At 34.0% G+C, this 22,733-nt stretch overlaps 1 protein-coding gene across 4 annotated transcripts in view; it reads right to left on the bottom strand.

The window, feature by feature from the left end:
- RYR2 (ryanodine receptor 2) overlaps nt 1-22,733 on the bottom strand; it is a 337,274-nt gene that overhangs the window by 14,750 nt on the left and 299,791 nt on the right. For all 4 annotated transcript variants that reach the window (XM_042888514.1, XM_042888524.1, XM_042888521.1 and 1 more), the window contains 10 exons: nt 14,869-14,949; nt 14,066-14,154; nt 12,068-12,196; nt 10,967-11,071; nt 9,049-9,130; nt 6,728-8,031; nt 6,318-6,382; nt 4,382-4,529; nt 2,637-2,723; nt 1,614-1,832 (listed from right to left, as the gene is read on the bottom strand). In XM_042888514.1, the coding sequence (XP_042744448.1) occupies nt 1,614-1,832; nt 2,637-2,723; nt 4,382-4,529; nt 6,318-6,382; nt 6,728-8,031; nt 9,049-9,130; nt 10,967-11,071; nt 12,068-12,196; nt 14,066-14,154; nt 14,869-14,949 (2,309 nt within the window). The remainder of the gene's footprint in view (nt 1-1,613; nt 1,833-2,636; nt 2,724-4,381; nt 4,530-6,317; nt 6,383-6,727; nt 8,032-9,048; nt 9,131-10,966; nt 11,072-12,067; nt 12,197-14,065; nt 14,155-14,868; nt 14,950-22,733) is intronic.

Genomic DNA, 22,733 nt, shown 5'->3' with positions numbered 1-22,733 from the left:
ATCTGAAAACTCAGAGGAAAGGCTGTTTCTTTAGAAAAATTAAATATGAAAACTGAATAAGTATAAAGTAATAGTTCAAAAAATTCAAAGAATTGACAATTGACCAGAACACCCTGAAGATATAGATGCACATGGACCAGTTAGTTCAGAATCACAGAATTATGAGTGCACTGCACAGCTGTAATAAGATGACCAAAAAAATCTGAACGTACTTCCAATAAAATTAGTTGCACAGTTCCACGGAACTATTAGAACTGGTCATATAAAAGAGAGCTAAAATAAATATAAAAAAATACATATCCTAAAATCCTTAGAAATTCTAGTTCTAAAATATTCATTTGGGATCACACTTTTGGATGGCATTTTGGCACCCAGATGTGTAAGACATTGCCTTTCATTTGTTAAAGAATCCTTGAAGTTTCACATGAAGAACAGCAGGAAGAACAGACTGCGAGCAGTTAGAAGTAAAATCCTTAAACATTGTTCACATTCTGTGTATTTGATTCATTATCTGTGCTTCTTTGCCAGCAAAGACACCTGAACAGCAAGGATCAAGTTTTTTTATGCCTCATTTTTGTACTTTGGATGACAATCAAAAGAACATTTTGAGAAGGGAGACATAACTAGCAGTCCCAGTAGAGTGTTCTTTTACTTAGAAGTTTGTTTCCGATAGAAATGGATGCTTTGTTGTGTTAACATGCACAGTGAATTGCTTCGTTAGGTTTTTATTTTGAAAATAAATGCCGCTGTAATTACTTCACAGGTCTTCAAAATGCATCCATATTGCAATGGTGTCAGTATGACTAGTAAAGACTTTCCATGGGTATACTGAAAAAATGACAATGAAAAGTAGACTAAATTAAGATGATCATTGTATTACACACAGTAACAATAGTACCGATCTTATTTTCATACAACTAATTGAGAAAAATGTAATGGATTTCATGTGGAACACTCTCCAGAAACAAATGTACATAGAAGATGTAAACAAAAAATATTTTTAATACTGCAATCAATGCATCTTCAAAGACAGAGACTGAAACCACATTTGGCCATTTCCTCATTTTCAGATTTGGAAAGAATGCAATTGTTATCATTATTTACTATAAAGAATGCCTATCACTTCTAGTCAGGTAATAAATGTAGTTGTAAAGGACATTGTGGAAAAGTATTATTAAGAATTCAAGAGGATAAAAAGCTATGAAGTAGAAGAGGACATCTCCATACCCAGAAATCTGAGCCTTTGCTGTTCATGCCAACCAGTGAAACACAAAAATATTTTTAGAATTTATTGATCTGCAGAGAAACTTAATTTGTAGTGGCAAATCAAACACTGCTTGACAGTTGCGAGAATTTTCTGCTATAATTAGCTGCCTGATGTGGTAACTGTGAAAACAGTGAACCTATGATCCAATGCCAGACCAGCAAAGCAGGCTCTGGCCTGGAACCTTCCGGATTCACAATTAACCTAAATCAGTTTTTGATGCAGATTACACAAGCAGAATAGTATTTACATGATTTCCCAACTTGTTTAAGAAAAGGTTTCAATTTATGCCACTCAGTGGACAAAAAGTTGGCAGCTAGAAGAAAAAACAGTGATGTGTTTTTCTTACTTTCAAACAGTAATACCCAATGATGCAGAAGAAGGAGATGACCGTATGTAAGATGGCCAAAATCCGCAGCGTGGGCTCCATGTAGCCACTGCTTTCTTCCAGGACATAATGCACTGCAATGACCCTCTGGCTGTCGCTCTCTAAGCTGTCCAACTTCATATTTTCTCCAGTAGACACTACAGGAATTTCCTTTTCTTCTATCACAGCAGAGGTGGAGACCTGTTTAAATCACTTAAATCTTAATATTATGGGTGTATTTCTTTGACAGATGTTTTATACTATAACAAGCTAAATAGTACAACTGAAAACAATCCAATCAAGGACAACAGAATTGTGAGGAAGTCTTTTTTTTTTTTTTTTTTTTTCCCCTTCAGAACAAAGTTTCACAGAGACCACTTCATCTTGTTACACTAAACTATGTCAGTGTTGATTTTCTTTTACTCTCTATTGCAATTGTGGATCATGCTGAATTTATCACTTTGAATCCAAGAAAGGGCATAGTCCTTCTGGAAGAAACCTCATGAACTCCTGACATTGCTACATGCAATCTTTATGAGCAGGGTTCTTCCATGAACTGAACTGAAAAATCTTCAGTTGTATTATATTTATTACAGACCTTGACAAAGATGATCCATGATATTCTACACAGCTGTGCATACCCTCTCAGGGAGCGTGAGGACACAAGAAGACATCTCAGCTGAGGTGTATTAGCCTAAGTTGTTAGTGAAAATTGGAGTTGGCTGAGTCACTGTACTATGAAATGGAGCACCTGAGGCACAGATACTTTCATTCTGCTGCATTTGTCATAGCACAGAACTCAGGAAATAGCTATCTGTGTATTTCATGCAAACACATCAGCTATCACTGTTAGATTTCTGAAGTATCAGTTTGCAGAAGGTATTAATTCTATTAGGTTGGCAGTTTTTTTTTTTTTTTTTTTTTTTTTTTACAATAGAACACAGTCTACAAACCCTGAATGCTTTTCAGAATCCAACTTTAAAAGTAACAGTATGATGAACATACCTTATAGAAAAGCAGGATGAAGTTGATGGCAAAGGCAACAAACAATGCCAACATCCTCATGTTATAAAAGTTTCGAGCAAAATAGTTCTGAAATAAAAATACCACAATCCTGAAATTCATCATTAAGTATTGTTTTAGAGAAAGTAAGCTACACAACTAATAAATTATCAGAAGTGTGATGAACGTTCAATCTTAATCTGAAAAACAGATCATTTTTTCATTCTGCTTCAGAATTTCCCACAGTTTCAGTCAGACTATATGGTATGTAGGATATCAGCCACGCTAGTTTACTTTAGTGCCTTCAATGTCAGAAGACTGGAAAATTATGCATTAAATAAACTTTTCATGTATTTCTATCCCTTCTGATATTAAGAACATCAAAAATGAAAGCTGAAGCACAGTAAACTTTGAGAGAAATTTTGTTCCAATGAGAAAATTCTTGCTTAAACCTATGTTCTATGGTGGACTGAATATTTAAGTTTCAAAACAATATCTAGATTTATAGTCATTTCATCTTGTCAGTTGGGATACTTCATTTTAAAGAAGTTTCACAACATACAACTTCCTTATGAATCACCTTCAAAGAAGTTTCTATCTATATCCTTCCATTTATCTAGGAAACAACAGTTTAAGAAATGAATTAACTGTTTAAAAAAAGCAAAAAATTCAAGGTTGCAAAATTGTGCTATTCGAAAGCCAGAAAAAGTTGAAGAAAATTTATTCCCAATTTTGCAAATGTGTTTCCCTCATCCACATAACTTTTACCCCTTACTTTTCATCATATAATTAACAGTGTATCACACTAAGAAGTCTGTACATAAGAACACTTAAAAGAAGGCAACATTACATTGTTTCTATCTTTCTGAGAGGTTATTTTTACCAGTTGTAACAGATGTAGGTTGCTGTATATTCCCAGTACATAAATATTCTTCTACTTGCTTTTTACAACCTGGGAAATGGCTTTTTTTTTTTTTTTTTTTTTTTTTTTTTAATGGTTTTGGCTGGGATTGTAGAGACTTTTAAGATTCTGTATTCATTCTGTATTCAGGATTTTTGACTCAAACAGCAGTGACAGAACACCGATGTTTTTAGCTGTTGAGCAGTACCTGCCCAGAGCCAAGGACTTTTCTATTTCTCGTGCTGCCCTGCCAACAAGGACCTGGGTATGCACAAGTAGCTGAGATGGGACACAGCTGGGACAGCTGACCAAAGCTGGCGTAAGTGACATATAGGCCACACACCCAGCAATAGATGCTAGGGGAAAGAGGGGGGAAGCAAGCAAGGGATATTCAGATTGATGGCGTTTGTCTTCCCAAGCAGTCATTAAACATGATTTGCCCAGCTTTCCTGGGATTGGCTTAACACCAAGCTGCCCATGGAAGGCAGGAAATGAATTCCTTGTTTTGCTTTGATTTGCTTCCATGTGATGCTTTTGCTTTGCTAGTAAACAGTCTTTATCTCAGACCCTGAGCTCTCACTATTTTACCTTTCCAAGTCTGTCCCTGGCCTTATCTGAGAAAGTGAGTGAGCAGCTGCTTTTTTTTGTTGTTGTTGTGTTTGTGGTTTGGTTCTGTTTTTCACTTATCAATCCAAACCTTTGCCTTTATGTCCAATTTATGGATGACTGTGGATAGAAGAATGAATGAGACTTATCAGAAGTATATTTGTTTTTTTCAGTTTGGTAGAATAATTTTGTGGTATATCTCTCTCATAACATGTAAGCCACAAGGCAGAAAACAACTTACAAGAAGCTTCTGTTGATATGCAATGATTTTCTTCCAGAAAGCTGATTCCTGAATTTCTTGTTCTCCATATCTGTGAGTATGAAGCTGTCTTAATTTCTGTTTTGCTTTGTCTTCCTTTGCTTTCTCTTCTTTTTCTCCATCCTCTCCTCTTAGGACACGATTGAAACCAAAATAACATTACAATTTAATAAAATTGACATAAAAATAACTAAACCACACCCTATGAGAAGATACTGCATCCTTTCATTTGGCTCAAGTAGTCATGATTCATGCAGTGCATAAAAATTGGTAATAAGTATAGACATTCATCTTCAGCATAAAGCACTGGCAATTGTGACATTCTGGTTAAATCTACAGATAATTGAATTTACTGGCTTGTCACCTTAGAGAAGTGACAATTGCTAACTAGTAGAGGCAGGTAACTAAGAATCTTCCAAACTTATTACCTAAAGCTCTGCTTCATAATTGTGCAGTTCGTATTTGCGCTAGCAAATGTCTGTGCACTCCTATCCAACCTCATTGCACTTGAGCAATCTGATTTTCATACAAACTGAAGAATACTGTTTTTTCTTGTATTTACAAACCAAGCTTCATGTTTAACTTCTGCTTTTCTGTCCAGCTGAGGATGACATAAATACTCCGTCCAGGAGGAGAGAGGAGAAAGAAAGCTTGACAGCATTTCGATCTGAGATTATCACTGTGATGCTTACAAAAAAATCATAGCCAGTGGGCTGCCTTCTTGAAGCACATCTTACGAACTCAGAATTATTTTGGAAACTAATGAGACTTGGCATCATGATAGATGAAAGGATCACAGAAGACCATTTGAGGCCAAATCAGAGTGAGAGACAACTTACACCTTACATTATTAATCTGAGTATCTACAAACAGAATAACTGATGTCCTAAGCTGCTTCATAGTAGGATATTTTCAGCAACTTTCACTTGAAAGTTTATCTTACGCTAGGGGTGGCTTCAGGGCAGCTAACAGCATCGGACACTTGCATTCCTTACAAAGAATACAGGATCATTTCAACTCACATAGCCAAACAGTGCAATCAACAGTGAACTTCAAAAGTCTGAAAGAGTCGCCTTTAATGCAGTCACTACAAATCTGTAGAAATTTTCTGTTTTACTGATTACAAAAAGAGTATTAATTACGGGGAAGAGTTCGTCATCCCAGGAGGGCAGTATGGAAATAGCTTGAGAGTAAGGGGTGCACTCAGGATTTTGATAGTGATATATCAACAACAGGAACCAAACACTTAGCAAGAACCATAAAAAAGGCGGATGCAGTGCCACGTTTTTACTGGCTAAAGCCAAGTCCTATGTTTTGCTTTTTTATTCTCAGTAATCTCATTAACATTAGATTTTATCATGTCTTAAAAAGTCTCAAATTATTATTTATCAAATGCTAATGATCCCCATAAAAATGCACAAGTATTCAGTAATTCATTAAAAACCATAATGGAATAATAAGCTTTTGCAAAATCCAAATAGCTCAAAGTATGCCACAGCAAATGGGATGAGCAAAACAGATTCAGTCTCTACCCGGATAGATAACCACTCTGGAACACAAATGCTCTTACAATTTTTCCAAGAAAATTTCTTCTTATTCTCATACTCGCCAAGAAAACCCTAAATGAACAGATGAAAGTCAGCCCAATTAAAACAGTATAAACTGTATATATCTGATTTATCAGATTCAAGATTTTTTTAGAAGAGTACTCATTTTATTGAAACCGATATTTAAAAATCTGAGTGAAATTATTTACATGGACTTCACTTGCAAATATGTCCTGACGATGAAGATGGATTAAAAAAAACAGCTGTGGTATGTGGAGACAAAATTATAGGCAGTGGAGTAAGCATAAATCAAGTTGATTTTTCAGTGAAACGAATATATTTCCAAGATAATTGGTTAGAGTTATACATACTCTGCTTTTTCAGGTTCAGATTTTGTTTCTTCCTTCTCTTCCTTTTCATCTTCTTTCACCTGTTCCTAGAGATGGTAACATTTTTTTTAAATGTATCTAAACACTATTATACAGAGTTAGTTGAAAAAATGTGGAGTGCAAAATTCCAACTTTTTTAACAGTTGAAGCTCTGAGGAAAAAAAAAAAAAATCCTTCATTTTAGCATTATAAGCAAACCAAATTACCAGGTACTTAAGAAGACTGTAAGCATTCCAGTTTGTGATGTCAGAGAAGGCAAACTTTAGTGACTATATGTGATTCCCTAGAAAATGCAACAAAAGTGACACAAAAATAGATGCAAGTTTTGTTTCAAGACTATACTTCACATATGAAGAAGAGAAACGTACAGCACAAATAAAAGGTATGGTTACCTGGACTTTTTCCTGTGCCTCAGGCATTGGCGCTATGGAAGGAGTGCTCAGTAAATCACTCAAACCAGCATTTGGGTTGTGAGGAATCAATTTATACTGTCCACCTTCTCGTTTCAAATCCAAACCAAATATATCTGAGAGTAGATCACTCTCCTCTGATAAAGTTCTCAAATCAGTCAAGTCTTCAGCAGGCAATGCAGTTTCTGCTGGCTTCCTCTCCCCCTCTTCTCCTTCACCACGCACTTCATCCTGAGTGGGATCTGGCATATTGGCTAATAGCTCAGCCACCTTGATTTTCTTTGCTCCTTCTACTAGGCTTCCTCCAAGCAGCAAACTGCAAATGATGCGAAAGAAGCCCCGGAAGACACTACAGGCAAAATGCAGTAAGCCCATTAAAATGCTCCAGTAGGAAGAAAATAAAGCCATAACCATGTCCTTCATGGTCATTTTCTTCACTTTTTTCATCTGTTTCTTTAAGCTCTTCATGCTGAGCATTTTCATAAGAGTCATTAAATTATACTTGAGCGCTACTAATGCTGACTTCATAGTTACAAGTGAGAAGAAACCCATTCCAGGATCCTGTTCCTCAGGCTTATCTTTCTCATTGTCCTCTTTATTTGCTGACCTTTCATTCAGATCTGACTCAGAGATTTGGGCAGCCAGTTGCATTTCAAAGATGGTGTCTTCACAGAAATTAACAAAAAGCTCCATCTTTTCTTTCTCCCCACCTTCATTTACAACATCAAATATGAACTGTCTCTTTGACTCTTTTACCTGAGGTTTTTCCCACTGAGTCCGACTTGATTCACTTATTTCAAAATACACTCGTTCAATGCGCTTTGCACTGCCCATTATTTCTATACGTCCAAGGAAAGGCTGAAAGTAGTTCAGCACACTTTCTGACAGTTCAAGAAAAGTTTGCAAGCGAGTATCATGGGGCATGTGTTCGGAGAGGTTGGTCAGGAGAACAGCGACATTGAAACCAATGTCTTTGGCAGGCTCATGGAATCGTTTCACAAACTCCTCATAGTCCAGAGTCTCATTCTCATCTGTTTCAGCACATGATAGTAGAAATTCAGTTTCAGACTGGGTGTAATGCTTATGGCTTTCCATTGCCTTGTGAAAATCTCTTTTTGAAATTATGCCTTTGCCATCAGGATCATACTCTTTGAATGCATCAGAAGAAGTCAAATCCTTCAGTTTTAAGAACATATCAAAAAACTTCAGAATCATCTCCACATTGTTGGACGATTCCACAAGCATATCAACCATTTGCTTGCCAATAGTTCCATTCACAACATTACCTAGATGTAATAACACAAAGATAAAGATATTGATAGCAGCAAACATTTCGTCAGAGAGGAAGATTGATAAGCCATTGGCCATCACACTCTTATTAGGAAATCAACTGTAAAATTAGAAATCTTTTACTAATACCACTATCCTAAGACTTGGTTTAAAATGTAACTGAATATTTGCCAACAGAGAAATAAAGAACAAACAAGCCATAGGCACATTTGTTAAACTTAATAAAGTACTAAACATGGGCAGATTTTCAATACTAATACTACACATTTTACTGTGGTGCCAGACAGAATCAGCATCAATTAGTGAGGATGACTAGTTCAGTAGTTCCCTCACGGAGTGCTGTCCACATAAACAAAGAATTTATTTTGCTTCTGGGTTGACCTCATGTGAACAAACCATGTTACACTGTGATTTAGGCTGCATTTGCTGCCCTCCTAGTTCTTTCAAGACAACAAATGTACATGAAAGAAGCAAAAAAGAGAAACTATCTTTCAATTGTCTATGTTTGTGGATTTCTAAGCAGAATACTATTGACAGCCTCTAGATAGGAACTACCATAAATGTATTTCTTGACAACAATCACATTCTCTGTGGAATGACAATCTTCAATTACTAGTTTCAAAGAACTTTGAACTAAGTCACTAGGAGAATTGAAGTCTATTATTTATGGCCAAGATGGCTATAAAAATAATTGTAACCTATTAAAGCTGTTAATAAAATGATAAATAATTTGTTCAATTCACAGAATTTAGGATTCCAACTCCAACAGTAAAATTTCTCACTTAAAGCCAAAAGATATGCCAAATTCACAGAAACAAAGTATAACTTCTGATATAGATGGATTTTACACAATTGTGACAGGCAGAAACAACACAAATGATATCAAATACACTATAGAAATCTCTCATGCAATTAAAGACCTAACTACTCTGACAGCTATCACATGAAAATTAAAAACCTAACTATTAACAAAACAACTGTAAAAGAAAACAAAAACATTAAATTTTACCTACCTTCCAGCATAGACAGCAACATGACAACCATATCCTTCTGAAGATCCATTAATTCTTTCAGTAATTCAATTTGACTGGAATCCTAAATAATAAACACAAACATATAAATAAGATGTCTATTGACTTCCTTGACATTCATATATGTTTATGCAGATATCACCCTGTGAAGATAAGACTTAAAAATTCAGTTATTAGTATTGAGACTGGTAATAAAGCAATAACTGGGTATCTCAAGCCCATAGATGATGCATCTGTAATGATTAATGACATCTAAAATAGCATTCCTGCTGACATAATCAAGTTCACAACCTAGAAGCCTTGCAAAAACAATCATGGCAGCAGCATATAGAGCTCAAAGTGCCACATGATTATAATAGGATCTAAACAAGCTCCTAAAGGCTAAGAGTTTGAGCTCCATACAAGAGAAAGACATTGTCTCTACTTATCATACATTTGGAGCAAGATGTTTCTGTCACAGTGCAGAACAGCGTGAGTAACTGCACACAACAATGAATCATTTTGAGCAAAGGTCATTGGGTTTGACTGGAGTGGTAGGGTGTGTATCATCATTTTCTAGATACAGTAGCTAAAAGACAGTATGAATTAATGCTGGCACAGCTCAAACCATACACTTGTCATTGCTGTGAAACCAGATCTTGCTAATAATCAAATCAGTTTTTTAATCAACAATTAGCTTACATATATTTGGCTGTCTGTAATTGCTTATACATCACTTTCCATGCTGCTTTAGTGGTTCAGGAAGGAGGCACAATAGTCACACCACTGTGGCCTACCCAACCATTAACTTTTTTTTCTATTACAAATATAATAAAGATATTCCAAAACCATGACAGCATATACAAAGATTTGGAAATAGACTTAGGCAGAAATTCAATGCATCACTTTGAAAAACAGCTTTCGATATTATGCCATCTACTGGAAGGTGTCATCTATTTAACCATAAGAATCGAGATCTGTCGCAGTAAGAAATTAACTGACTTAGGTCAGGTGGTTTTTTTTTTTTCGAGGTGTAAAATCTGAAGGCTAAGGAGGAAAATTATTTAAACTATATTATTTTCAACTATACAACACATTCAAAGAATACAACACATTCATGAACACTTGATCTACATTATAAATAAATAAATAAGCAAATCGTCATAGCCTTCAGAGTTTTGTTGTTTAACAACTGAAACTCTTTCATAATTATTACACTATTCTCAGAAAATATCAATTTAAAAAACTGAGAATTACTACATTTGAATAAAAATGTATAATATAAGGTGAACTGAATTCTTTTTAAAAATTAAGAAGCTAAAAAACACAGAGTTTAAGGATAGGACTCTTCTTCTCCAACTGTAGTCCTCTTCAGAGCGGCCTGTGCTAGTCTTCCACACTCTGTAGTTCATGAAATGAGTACTCACATCCAAAAGCAATTTACTCATTCTAAAGATTAATTGCAATTTTTCTCTACTGAGAATAGAGAAGACTTAGATGTCTGCTTTGATTCCCTATTTAGCACCTAAATAGGGAAGACGGTTCCTGCATGAAAGGCTTGTGCAAAATCAAAGAAAACAAGGAGGCAGAACTTTGATAGGAAATACTGGAGCTGGCTAAGTTGTCTTTTTTTTTTTTTTTTTTTTTTTTTCTCTGATTTCAGGTGATATGATTCATTTTCAGCTTCATTTAATCAGCTTTCAGACCATGGTCAGTATTTCTTTTATAGGCCTGCTATTCACATCTACTTTAGTTCCATAGTTAACACCTTGAAATGTTTTTTTTTATTATTTCATCTCTTTTTTATTTTTCCTCTTATCTACACTAACAACTGCTGTTATTACTTACTCCAACACAGTAACAAGTACAATTTATCTTTACTAAAAAGCCATTAACTTTAAAAGGAAAAACAAAAAGATACCTGAGACAGCTTCATCTGCATGTGAGCAAATACATGAAGAAAACCAACTACAGCATCCCATAGCCTGCTGTGTGCCAGACTTTGCTGATTCCCAGTACATGGCCCCTGTTTTTAACATTGCAAAAACAGAAAAAAATAAAGCAGGTTTTATCTGTAAGAAACTCAATTTAAAAAACAAAAACAAAGAGAGAGGTATAAGTAGGGGCCTGTCATTTAAAAAACGCTTTGAAAAAAGAAGCATAAATAGAATTACTTATTTCATAACACCGTGAACCATAAGCAAAGCCAATTGCTAATAGCCATCCTGACCCTGCTTTAGCCAAGCACCAATTAACAATATAGAAGGACAAAAAGTATAGGATAGCTATTTACAACTTTAAACTACAAATGTTAGAGGAGTTCAAATTTTCAAGCTGATGTACTTGTAAATTAGAAGTAATCTCATACAGTACAGATGCAAAATTGTTATAATAGATTACAGACTAGGATTCCTGATCTGTTGGTTTGGCTTTTTTCCAGCAAATCTACTTGTAAAACACAGTCTTAAGAAATATTATTCCAGAAATTCCAACTTCCAAAAAACAAGATTCCAAAATCTTTTGAAACCTCAGGCAATAGCACATAAAATATTTACCAGCTAACAATATTTCTTGTGATTTGCCAAACAAGTATACAAAAAACTCGTGTAAGCACATGTAAGTTGCTGCTACTCGTATTTATTCAGCACAGTTACCACACTTCAGTATAATATGTACAAGATTTTTTTCAATACATTTTGAGATCAATCATTTAGCGAAACATTTAATTTTTTATTTGTTGCAAGGAAATAAAAGCTGCCTCAGAAATAATTAATTTAAAAATCCACCCCACTATCACAGAATTATTTACTAATATGTGTAAATTTGTCTGAATTAAGGCCCCAAAAGAGCAATGCCAGTAATGCAAAACTTCTTATTTGAATAAATGCCCTAAAATCATTTTGAAGTACAATTTCATCTATTTTATATCCCTACCCAAGCTTCATTTTTCCTACATTATTTTTATATCTAAAGCATTATTCATTTTCTTACAAATCCATAAAAGTATAATGAAATATTTTACCTGGATGTACTCCGTGAGAGTATTGAAAACTTGTTTTGCAACCTGGATGGCTTTGGAAAAATTTCGTTGCCCTTGTTCATCAATAACATCCTTCCCAGAATAATACCAGTAGAAATCACTAATTGACTCCTAAAGACAGTTGTGAGAAGCACAAAGAGATTACACAATCAAAGTTTCTCTAATCAATTCTTCATCAAATCCGAAAAATATTAACTAGGATTATAGTTCTGAAAAGTAATTAGCTTATGTTTTTAAATGATCCTTCACAGTTTGTCAAGCATTACTTCAAGAATTTTCATCTTAAGGGAACTGATAGCAATAATGAACAATAATGAATTGACAAAAAGAAAAAAAAAAACTATAAAAAAAAAGGAAAAAAAATGGAATGAGATTGGTTGCCATCTGCTCTTAGAAATAAAACTGTTCACATTCTGAACAGGAGGACACAATGTTACTGTAATGCTGCATGCTGCTCATGAAAGAATCTCTCTTTATACTCTGTGCTTGATACCCATTCAGTAGAGGGAACAAATGTAGTTTTGTATGCAAGATGCCTATTTCTGTCTTCTGTCTTCCCCAAAGGAAACCTCATGAAAGTTTAAACAAAGAAAGAATGGAATAGAAATTGCTGTATTATCCCCACAACTTCTACAGAGTGTGTAAAGATAAATAGCAACACTGATAGCAGCAGTAATTTAAAGAATACTTATTTTAATAGATTGGAATTCATAGCCACAATATATAAATGGTTACGAGAAAATTTAGCTAGATAAATAAAATGAAACAAAGATGATTAAGTATCACGTACAGTGATTAACCATTACCAGTAATAATGGTAAGCTTTCATATTTAAAGATTAAGGATAAACTTCAAAGTAGATGCTTGAAAGATTTTTAAATTAGCTTCTGCTTTCCTCCTCCCCCTTACCCCAACAAACATCCATTAGGAAACGATGAACTATTCTCATGTTTCACTTGGTGCCATGCATGTAACAAAACAGTCGTAAAATAATCAGTATATGGATGACAAAGTTGGCTGAATCTGGAGTCAGTTAACAATTGTATCCACTGATCTGTGCAATTAGCACCTACCTACCTTCTGCATGCACTGCATCACAGAATCATTTGAGTTGGAAGGAACTCTTAAAGGTCATCTAGTCCAACTCCTCTGCAGTGAACAAGGAAACCTAGAGCTAGATGAGGCTGCCCAGAGTCCCATCCAGCCTGACCTTGTATGTCTCCAGGGATGGGATATCCTCTACTACCTCTCTGGGCAACCTATTCCAGTGTCTGACCACCCTTACCATACAAAAAAAAAAAAAAAAAAAAAAAAAGCCGCCTTATATTCAATCTAAACCTCCCCTAGTTTAGTTTCAAATCACTCCCCTTGTCTTATCACAACAGACCTTGCTAAAGTGTCTATCCCCTTCTTTCTTTTAGAAACTTTTTAGATACTGAGAAGTTCACTCTCAGATCTCCCAGGAGTCTTCTCTTCTCCAGTCTGAGCAACCCCAGCTCTCTTAGCCTGTCCTCAAAGGGTAAGCATCCCATTCCCTTGATCATTTTTGTGGCCCTCCTCTGGACATGCTACAATAGCTCCACGTCTCCCCTGTTCTGAGGACTCTACATCTGGACACAGTACTCCTAGTAAGGTCTCATCTGCACAGAGTAGAAGGGTAGGATCACCACTCTTGACTTGCTGGCTAGATGCAGCACAGGATATGGTTGGTTTTCTGGGCTGCCAGGGCATATTGCTGGCTTATTTTCAGTACCTCCATGTCCTTTATGGCAGAGCAGTGCTTTAAGGATGAAGTTTGATCTTTGCTGTTGCAAAAAATCACTTACCACTGAAGGAAATTCCGAAGAAATTTAAAAATTCTGAGTTTCTGCATATAACAGTCTACCTTATGATCAAAATACATAAAAAGTGTGATGGTAAATGCTGAACAAATACTAGTCATCTTTGTCTTCTACTTAATTAGTACAGAAGTTGACCTACCTGAACTCTCAATAAGTAATCCACAGTGGAAATGATAATATTAACAGTTGTGTTGTTACCAGTCTGAGTTCTCAGGTAATTCTGAAAATCTAAAATTTCAAATAAAAGTTTTAGTTTAAATTTAAGTGCAAAATTTACAGGATTATTGCTAATTAAATCCTGATTAAATATTATAAAAGAAAGTATACCTTAAAGGAATGGATTTTTATTTTTCCACTAATTGTATTTAAGAGTTTCAGCATTTTATTGCAGAGACCATATAAATTTATCGGCAAAACATAAACCAGGAATTTGATTTTATTTTTCATCTGGAGAAATTTAATTTGGCCATATTTATGACTAATTTTACATCCTTAGAATTCCATCTGACACCTAATATATATTTTGCAAATGAAAATGACAATGACAATGAAATCAAGTCTCATATTTATACAATTCCTGATTGCAGGGTCATAAATATGTCCAATGGTTAATGCAAATTATTTTCTCCCTCAATCACTGGCTAGAAATTACAAATCACATGCATTTCCCTACATTGTTTATCTTTTCCAGTCAGGTCAAGACTGAAAATTCATCAGTTTGGAAACCAGTACCTTTTCTACAAAGATTAAACAGATTAAACAGATTAAACAGCCTGATATTTTATCACATGTAAGTATTTTTCTTTTCCATCTGTCTAGCAGCTTCACTAAATTATGTAATATTTCATGAAGACAGCCCAATTTACAGCAGTGAAGAGCTTTTATCTTTAGTTATCTTTAAGTTAGTGCCACCTTGGCTTATCTGGAAGGTTGCCCACAAACCTGAATTGTGTCCTTCACAAAGCAATTGAAGAAAGCGAAAGAGGTCACAGGTGAACTCATCATCCTGCATCACCTTTTCTCCTGCAGAAAGTCCAGATGGGAAGCACAGATTATCACAGGCTGACAGCTAATACAGCATGCTCCCTGCAGAAAATCTCCATATTTTATTTTAAGGAAGAAGGAAAGAGAAAATTTATAGCCTCCAATCTACCTGAAGCACATATGACTTGTGCTTGACAGATAGTTTGTTTCAAAAAGTCTTAATTAAAAAAAAACAAACAAACAAAAAAAAAACAAAACAACTTTGGATTTATAAATATGGCAGCATGAGCATGGCAACATTTTAGAAATAATCCACGATTTACAATCATGTTTGATTATTCTAGGCATGAACACTGCGTTACAAACAAAGGTTAGGACAGATGAATTTGGTTACCATTCATCAAAAAACAAAGTAATTAAAAAGAGAATTAATTGAACGGTAATGAAAATCATTCCTCAAATAAATGATAAGATTTTAAAATATCTTAGAATAACCCAGGAAACTTACAGCTATCTGCATTCTCAATAATCATTTAGACAGGATTTAGTATCTATTTGCTGCTGACATAAAATGGATCTTGGGCTTTTGTTTCCCTTGACAAAATAAAGCAAGAAACTTACGATGAACTAGAACAAATGCCTATGTGCTTTACTGACTTAGGTCCTTACGTTCATTTTTTGTTAGACAGACAATATCCTAAGTATAAATCTTAAAACAATTTTCATGATTCTTCAATGGACAACAGAACACTAGTAAGCCTTGTATTAAAACAACACTATTTCAATTATTTCAACACCTACAGTTAACTGTGTACACTGAAGTGAGATGAGAAGAAAAAATTCGTCAGTGAAAACAATCACAACTGCGAAAAAGGTAGAACAGCAGCCAATAAAAGATAATAATAAGATAATATTTGTGATTAAAACAAATAAACGTTCTGCAAGAAATCCCCCTCTTAGGACTTCAAACAAGTATTTGGAATGCATATGGAAATAAAATTGGACTAAACTTATTTTCTTTGAGAATATACATGATTTGAATATATAGCCAAGTGTTATTTTTAGATAGCAAAATGGAAGGATGAAAAAATGTAGACCTGCAGAGAAAATGGTTGATATATCCACAGCTTGCAAAATTAAATTCATAAAGGGCACAACTGTGTTTTTTACATATAAAGACATCACTGAATCAAAGTCATTTGCATGGACAAGATTACAGAGTGAGTTACAATATTTTTAAACCTCTTTTTTTTTCCTTGACCTCTCATCAATTCACAGTTTTCAGAACTACAGGAAAAACAGAAAGTCTCAATTTAAAACGATTACATGTATGAGATCATGGAGAGCTTATCTTCTGGCTATTAGTACACCCAATAGAATTCATAAATGATATAAAACAAATCCCATATTTAATATTTAAAAGGTTTGGGAGCGCATTTTATTCAGCTGTACCATAGAGAAATCAAAAATGAATACAAGTTATTGGACAATTCTGCAAAATCAAATTGCATGTATGCAATCTCACATATGCTGAAAAAGTTAATCCTTTTGAAAATAATCTTTTTCTCTGTTTTAAAGTAAATAATAAATAAAAAGCACTTCTTCTAACAGCTTGGGCATACAAAGATTTATAATAATGCTAGTTATCCATTTTTACAGCTGACTAAAATCTGACTAAAACCAATGTCGATATTGTTAGGAGTTTTATTTTTCAGATGTTACTTACAGACTGAGAGAGGTGCCTTGTTGGAAACTACAGAATTGAAGTGCAGATTCACTTCTTTCTATAAAATCTAAGAAACCTTTGCTGTTGCACGCACAAGTTCATGCCACTTCACACAAACGTTCATTTAGAAAATGTACTTACAAATATGCACACTGCATAAAACATGGCTCAGGTTGTCCTGACACTGTCCTCTTTAGTCTTTGTTGATATGGTGTATATTCTGGCGCATACTTTCTTACACATACGTTAAAACAGTCTAAATGCTGCCATTGCTCATGTTGTTTGTAAATGGTATGACTACACACATGAAAAAATTTATGTGTCTAGTTTTGGAAAAAGTGATATCCTGTGTTTGTGATGTATAGGAACAGAAGTATAACTATACAGGAAATGAAAATAAGTTTGATTGAAAGAATGAAATATGTCTGTTTGCTTGAAAGTGCACGTGTCCAAGTTTGATAATTCTCTATTTTGTTATTGCTTGATTGTTTATAATTAATAGCCTTTGTGGAACACATTTGACTTTTATTACTCGGAAATATTGATACATCCATCTTCCAGAAAGGATCAGAACCTCTTTTTGAAGGTAGCTAAGCAAGAACAAAGATTTCTCACAGTAAATTTATTCTTACTGATAATATTGCATTGGATTCTGTGTACTGCATGACACTTCAAGAATCTAATTCAAAAAAGAAAAGCACAGATTTTCTCACCAAGAACCACTTCTCTGAAGTCAGGCTACTTAAGTGCCCCTTCTAAATGCAAACACTGATTCAAAAACAATAATATAAATGTAGAAAATACCACTGCAATGTAGGCTACAGAGAATTACAATGAACTTAGAAAACCATGTTGTGGAACTATGTCAGAGAACAAAGGCTTATTTACTGATTTCATGTAATTAACAGATGAAAATAGCCCTCATATATTCTCTCACTGTCTTCATTACAAAGCATTTTGCATCATTTGCAATCAATTTAATAACACACCCTTAACTATCAGATCAAATTCAATGCTAAAACAATACTTGATTATAATAAGCCTTCTGAAAACTTACAAAGAAAAAAAAAGTCACAATACAATATTAATAGCTAAAAATAAAAATACAGTTTTTCTAATTAAAAAAAAAAGCACAACAATTTACTGACAGTATTACTGGGGAGACAGTAACTTCTTGTTATATGAAAAAGCTACCTGAAAACCTACTAATACTGTTCAACTGGGGAGAAATAAAACAATAAAAAAAAATTTAATACTCTGAAAAGTAAATTGAAATGTTAAAATTACATTATCTCTACATGTGTGTCAGAGTTACTGTTTGCAACACATGACAGAAAATTTGGGGTGTTAAGTTAAACTTGACAGCATTCATGTAAAAGATTATAACCTAGACATTAATCTAGATTATACTTGTGAGTTTTACCTGTTTAAAAATTGCCATTTTCAGTATGATTTCTTGAATAATTTAACCTGAAATAATTACTGCTGAATCATAGGTTTTATTTAAAATTAAAAGTGAGGTTTGGATTTGCAAGCTCCATTTGTTGTTACTTATTTAAGAAATAGTCCTATTCAGGAAAGATGTAAATCTTGCCAGTATTAATTATGAATAAAGAAAACAAGAGTTTTGCCATCAGATAGTATTATGGTAGTAAGCTAAGTCTTTCAGCTTAAATGTTCTTTCCCTGTCTGAAAAGTTTCAAGACTTCTTTCTGAAGGAGGAAATCAACTAACCCGGTTCCACAAGTGACACAGCAGCGCGTGACAAAGATTGCCAAATATGGTGCAAAGCAATATAAATGGTCCGCTTGAAATTTCTATTTTCATGTTAATATTTTAAAGATGTCTCACAAATTCAGTATCAGTTAAATGCAATTGAAATTTATTCTCACATTAATTTAGACATAAAAAGGTTAGTCTAAAACCAGTCTAGAATTTCAGAAGTTTGTAATCCAATATATTAGCATGATATCCATTGAAGACACTGCTGAGAGCAGTAAAAACAATAATATTACTACAAATTGTATCAGTGAAAGACTGGTACATTATGTTTGTATACATATACTAGCAATATTCAATATACTAGCAATGTTCTCTTTAAGACAAAGCAAAATAAGAAAATGGTACAGGAAATCAAAATGACTAAAATTTCAGATGTGAAATTTCCCTATCAACTGTCATGTTGCTCACCTGGGAACTTATTCACCTTTTCACATAACTCAAACCATAAGCTGGGATAATTATGTCTATTACAGAGAGTTACCTGGTTTAGCTATATTAAAAATTCTTCAGATAAAAAACTTGGAGAAATACTTTTCATTACAATACCTAAAAGACTGGAAAGGTATTACTGTTTCAGGGAAGGGCTTCAGGGAAGGGTGTTTTGTTTAAATTCTAGATGAATTTCAGTGATCACAGAATGAACACTGATAGGTTTGAGTTGCAAGGGATCTTCAAAGGCCATCTGGTCCAACTCCGCTGCACTGAGCAGAGAGAGTCACAACTATCCTTGTTGTTATTTTCTATCTGTACAATTCGCCAGATATATTTAACACATTTCATTGAAAACAGAAATTTAAAACAAACGCTCTCATAGCTATTCAGAGAGCAGGGAATTTTAAACTACAAGCAACATGCACAGAAGAAGGTTCATCCTGATTGTGAATTACAATCGGAAGAAAAATAATTCCATCTTAACATACACAAGTTTCTTTATGAATTCTTAAAATAATTAAAAATTAAAAATATCTTTCTAGAACACCGCCTACCAAATTTAAGATTAACTAAGCATAAACTTTCCATGTGATATGAAACAGAAAGCAAGGCATTTAAAAAACACTGCACTTTCAAGAATATTTTGACTCACAGTGAAATGACGGAGTATGAGTGTTAAATAAAAAATGAAAAACCATCACAAGATAATAAGCATTTATACACTGGCTTGGTTTTGAATCCTCTTTTTTTTTTTTCTTTTTTCTTTTTTTTTTTTTTTTTTTTTCCCGAAAAGGAAACAAACAATCAAATCAAAACAGAATACATACAGAAGAAACAACATTGAGTACATCACAAGAACAAGAAAGAAACACATTTGCAAAAGAACCATTGATGTTTTTACCAGTGGGGGTTCCAGGGTTTGGAAAGGGAAGGTACCAGTCAGAGGAATACCAGGACAAGGAGCTTAAAACGTGGACAGCACAAAGAAACAGTTGGAATAGAGCAATGAATCTCAAATCCATGTTGACTAAGTATAGGGCTTTCTGTCTATTGCCAAAGTTGATGTGGGACCAGAAACAAACTTTTATATAGCACTGCCCTTCATGAAAACATGACTGTATGAGTAAACAGTAGTCTTTCTTTGAATTTGGCAAGAATAATTTCAGACTTACACGTAGTAAACTCAATTACAGTTATTCATTAATATGCTTCTGTGCCAGATTCAGAAGACATGAGAAACAGGCCACAGTGCACATTTTACATTATGCCATTCCCTTGGTAATTAATAAAACGATTGTCAATGAGGAGTAATTTGTTACTCATAGAATAAGTATCTCCCTTGAAGAAAAAGAACGGGAGAAAGTTCCACATCTGTCATTGGTATTTCCTTGGAAATATTTTCCAGGTGGCTATTCATACGATTGCAAATAGACATACGATGTCATGTATCCTATAAAATCTAGGATACCTGAGAACTGTTCACCACAGGAGTTTCCACAAACAGGCACTGGCTGGGCTTTTGTAATGCTATCAGGTCTTAATACCAGCAGTAGACAGCTCTTAAGTAAATTTATTTTCAGTGAATTGAAAAAAGTGTGCTTTATAATACAGAAAATAGTATTATTTGAAGGGATCATAATATCAAGAATAGAGTAACTCTAAGAAGAAAATAAGAAACCTTTTTCTGATTTGGCTTTGCTGTTGTTCTCTTGAATTTCCAATAACTGAATAATAGCCTATCAAAAAGTAAATGTTAGTAAGTATTATCCCTTTGCTTTAAGAAATTTTTGGCATAGCGTAATTACTGTATCTTGACATTGCCGTTGCTGCTTGTCAATAACAAAGAAAACCAAAACACATGATTCTAACTGTAGAATTCTGTTAGTTTGCCAAAAAATTGAGATTCCTTCTTCCTTCAACATTTTGCTGATCAAAAGACATCTGCTATGCTTGAGCCTAGTGTTTCTGTTGAAAGGCATATATATATTTTATTTAAAAATCTTAGTTCTCATGGTTGATGGTAACATCTCATGTCAACTACTCTTATAAGACATTTTACAGTATTTTAGAGTACTGTTGAGGTACAGGAACATTGAATCAAGTAGTTTTCAGAGCAAAGATGAGCTACCTGTAAACATTTATACCTCTAAATTAGAGAAGAACTACCTCTTCCTGGTATCAACTCCTGACCACATTAGATAAACCTAGCCAGTGGCAAGTCCTCTCCCCACTAACCACCCTCAAATCCTCACTGGATCCACCACTGATTTCCTGTGTTTGCACAAACAAATGCAGCAATAAAGCTACATTCAAAACACAACATAAATACTACAGGAGGACTATAGCATGAGACTTGGTGTATGTAGAGGTACACTTTTTGGGTGTTTTTTTTGTTTTTTTTTTTTTTTTTTTTAAACATTCATCCATGGCAATACTGGGATTGCTAAAATAAAAAGAAATGAAAAAAAAAGTTTAAAAAAGCTTGCTGCTCTTACATCTAGCATGCCAGTTACTGTGCAAATTCTGAGAAAGGAAGGAAGAACAAAGCAGGGAGAGTTGATGCAAAAATTAAAAATTTTAGAATACATAATTATAATAATAATAGGAGAGAACCACTGGTTTAACACTCTTACAGGAACAAAAAAAATATCTATTGGTGTTCAGGAGCTGTACAGTGCTGACACAAAGCTAACAACAGAAAAAATAAAGAAAATGCAGTTGTGTTTAATAATTACCACGCTCATGAGTGATGACTGAGGAAGGGAGGACATTTAGTTCAATGAAAAGGAAACAAGAAAAAAAAGAAAAAATTGATAAATTGTTTTCAGCAAATACAGAATTGATTTAGTACTTATTTTGGCAAAATTAGTACTATACTAAAATGTAAGGATCAAATAAACAGAAAAAAAACAACAAAAAATCCCTGAAATGAGGAAGAACAAAAATGCTCTAGCATCAGTAGAGTTAATTATGCAATGTTCAAATAATTATTTATATTTGCATTCAATAGCAGGAATTTCTAGAAACAGAGGTAGTTATTCATCTTACAATTCAAATTATAAATAAATGTTTAGTAATAGAAATATTGTCCAAAAGCTTAAAGCATTGTGTAAAATATTTTTCAGTAAAATATGAAAGTAATGGTCAAAAACTTGTATGACAGTGTTCAATTTACAGTCACATGACTAAAGCTTAGCCATTTGAGTTCACTGTATTTTGTTTACTCACTTAAATCTAGTAGTCTATATTTAACCTATAATTTTACTTTGGAGCACCTTTGGAGAAACAGCATTTTATTATCAGTCTTGAAATAATTCAGCCAAATTTAATATTCTATGATACTGATTTTGATACAAGCAATTGAATAGTCAGGAAATATGCTACATAAAAGAGTTACAGGCACAATAGCTAATGAGATATGAAGTGTTGCAGATATGATCCATGAGCCCCAAAATGCAATGACGATTATGCAGTCAAGCTTTTTTACCTTGTTTTTAAGATAAAAACATGTTAAAAGATTTGGTCACTGTAGGATTCAAACACAAAAATACACTGTAAAAAATATTGTACATAAGGGGAGAAATTGTGCTTTGGTAGCCCTAATAGTCAGGGTAAAAATGAGACTAATTGTTCCAGACAACATAGGAAGGTAATCAAAGAACTTACTGTGAAACAGAAGAAAGAAACCGACAGTGAACTGACAACACAGAGGGTAGAAAGCTGAAGTTGTACAGTCAAAAGTGAAGCTTTTTTTTTTTTTTTTTTTTTTTTTTAATATTTTACCACAGACCAACAGAAATGCTTATTTCAAAGAAGCAGCTTTCCCAGAAGACTTTTTTCCAAACAGCAAATAGAGTTTTCTTGACCTCTACTATTTAACCTA

The sequence above is a fragment of the Lagopus leucura genome, unplaced genomic scaffold, assembly GCF_019238085.1.
Source record: "Lagopus leucura isolate 7727_CA_CO unplaced genomic scaffold, USGS_WTPT01 Super-Scaffold_73, whole genome shotgun sequence".
Classification (NCBI taxonomy): Eukaryota; Metazoa; Chordata; class Aves; order Galliformes; family Phasianidae; genus Lagopus; species Lagopus leucura.
Note: the sequence above shows the minus strand (reverse complement) of the source record. Positions and strands in the feature narration are given on the sequence as shown.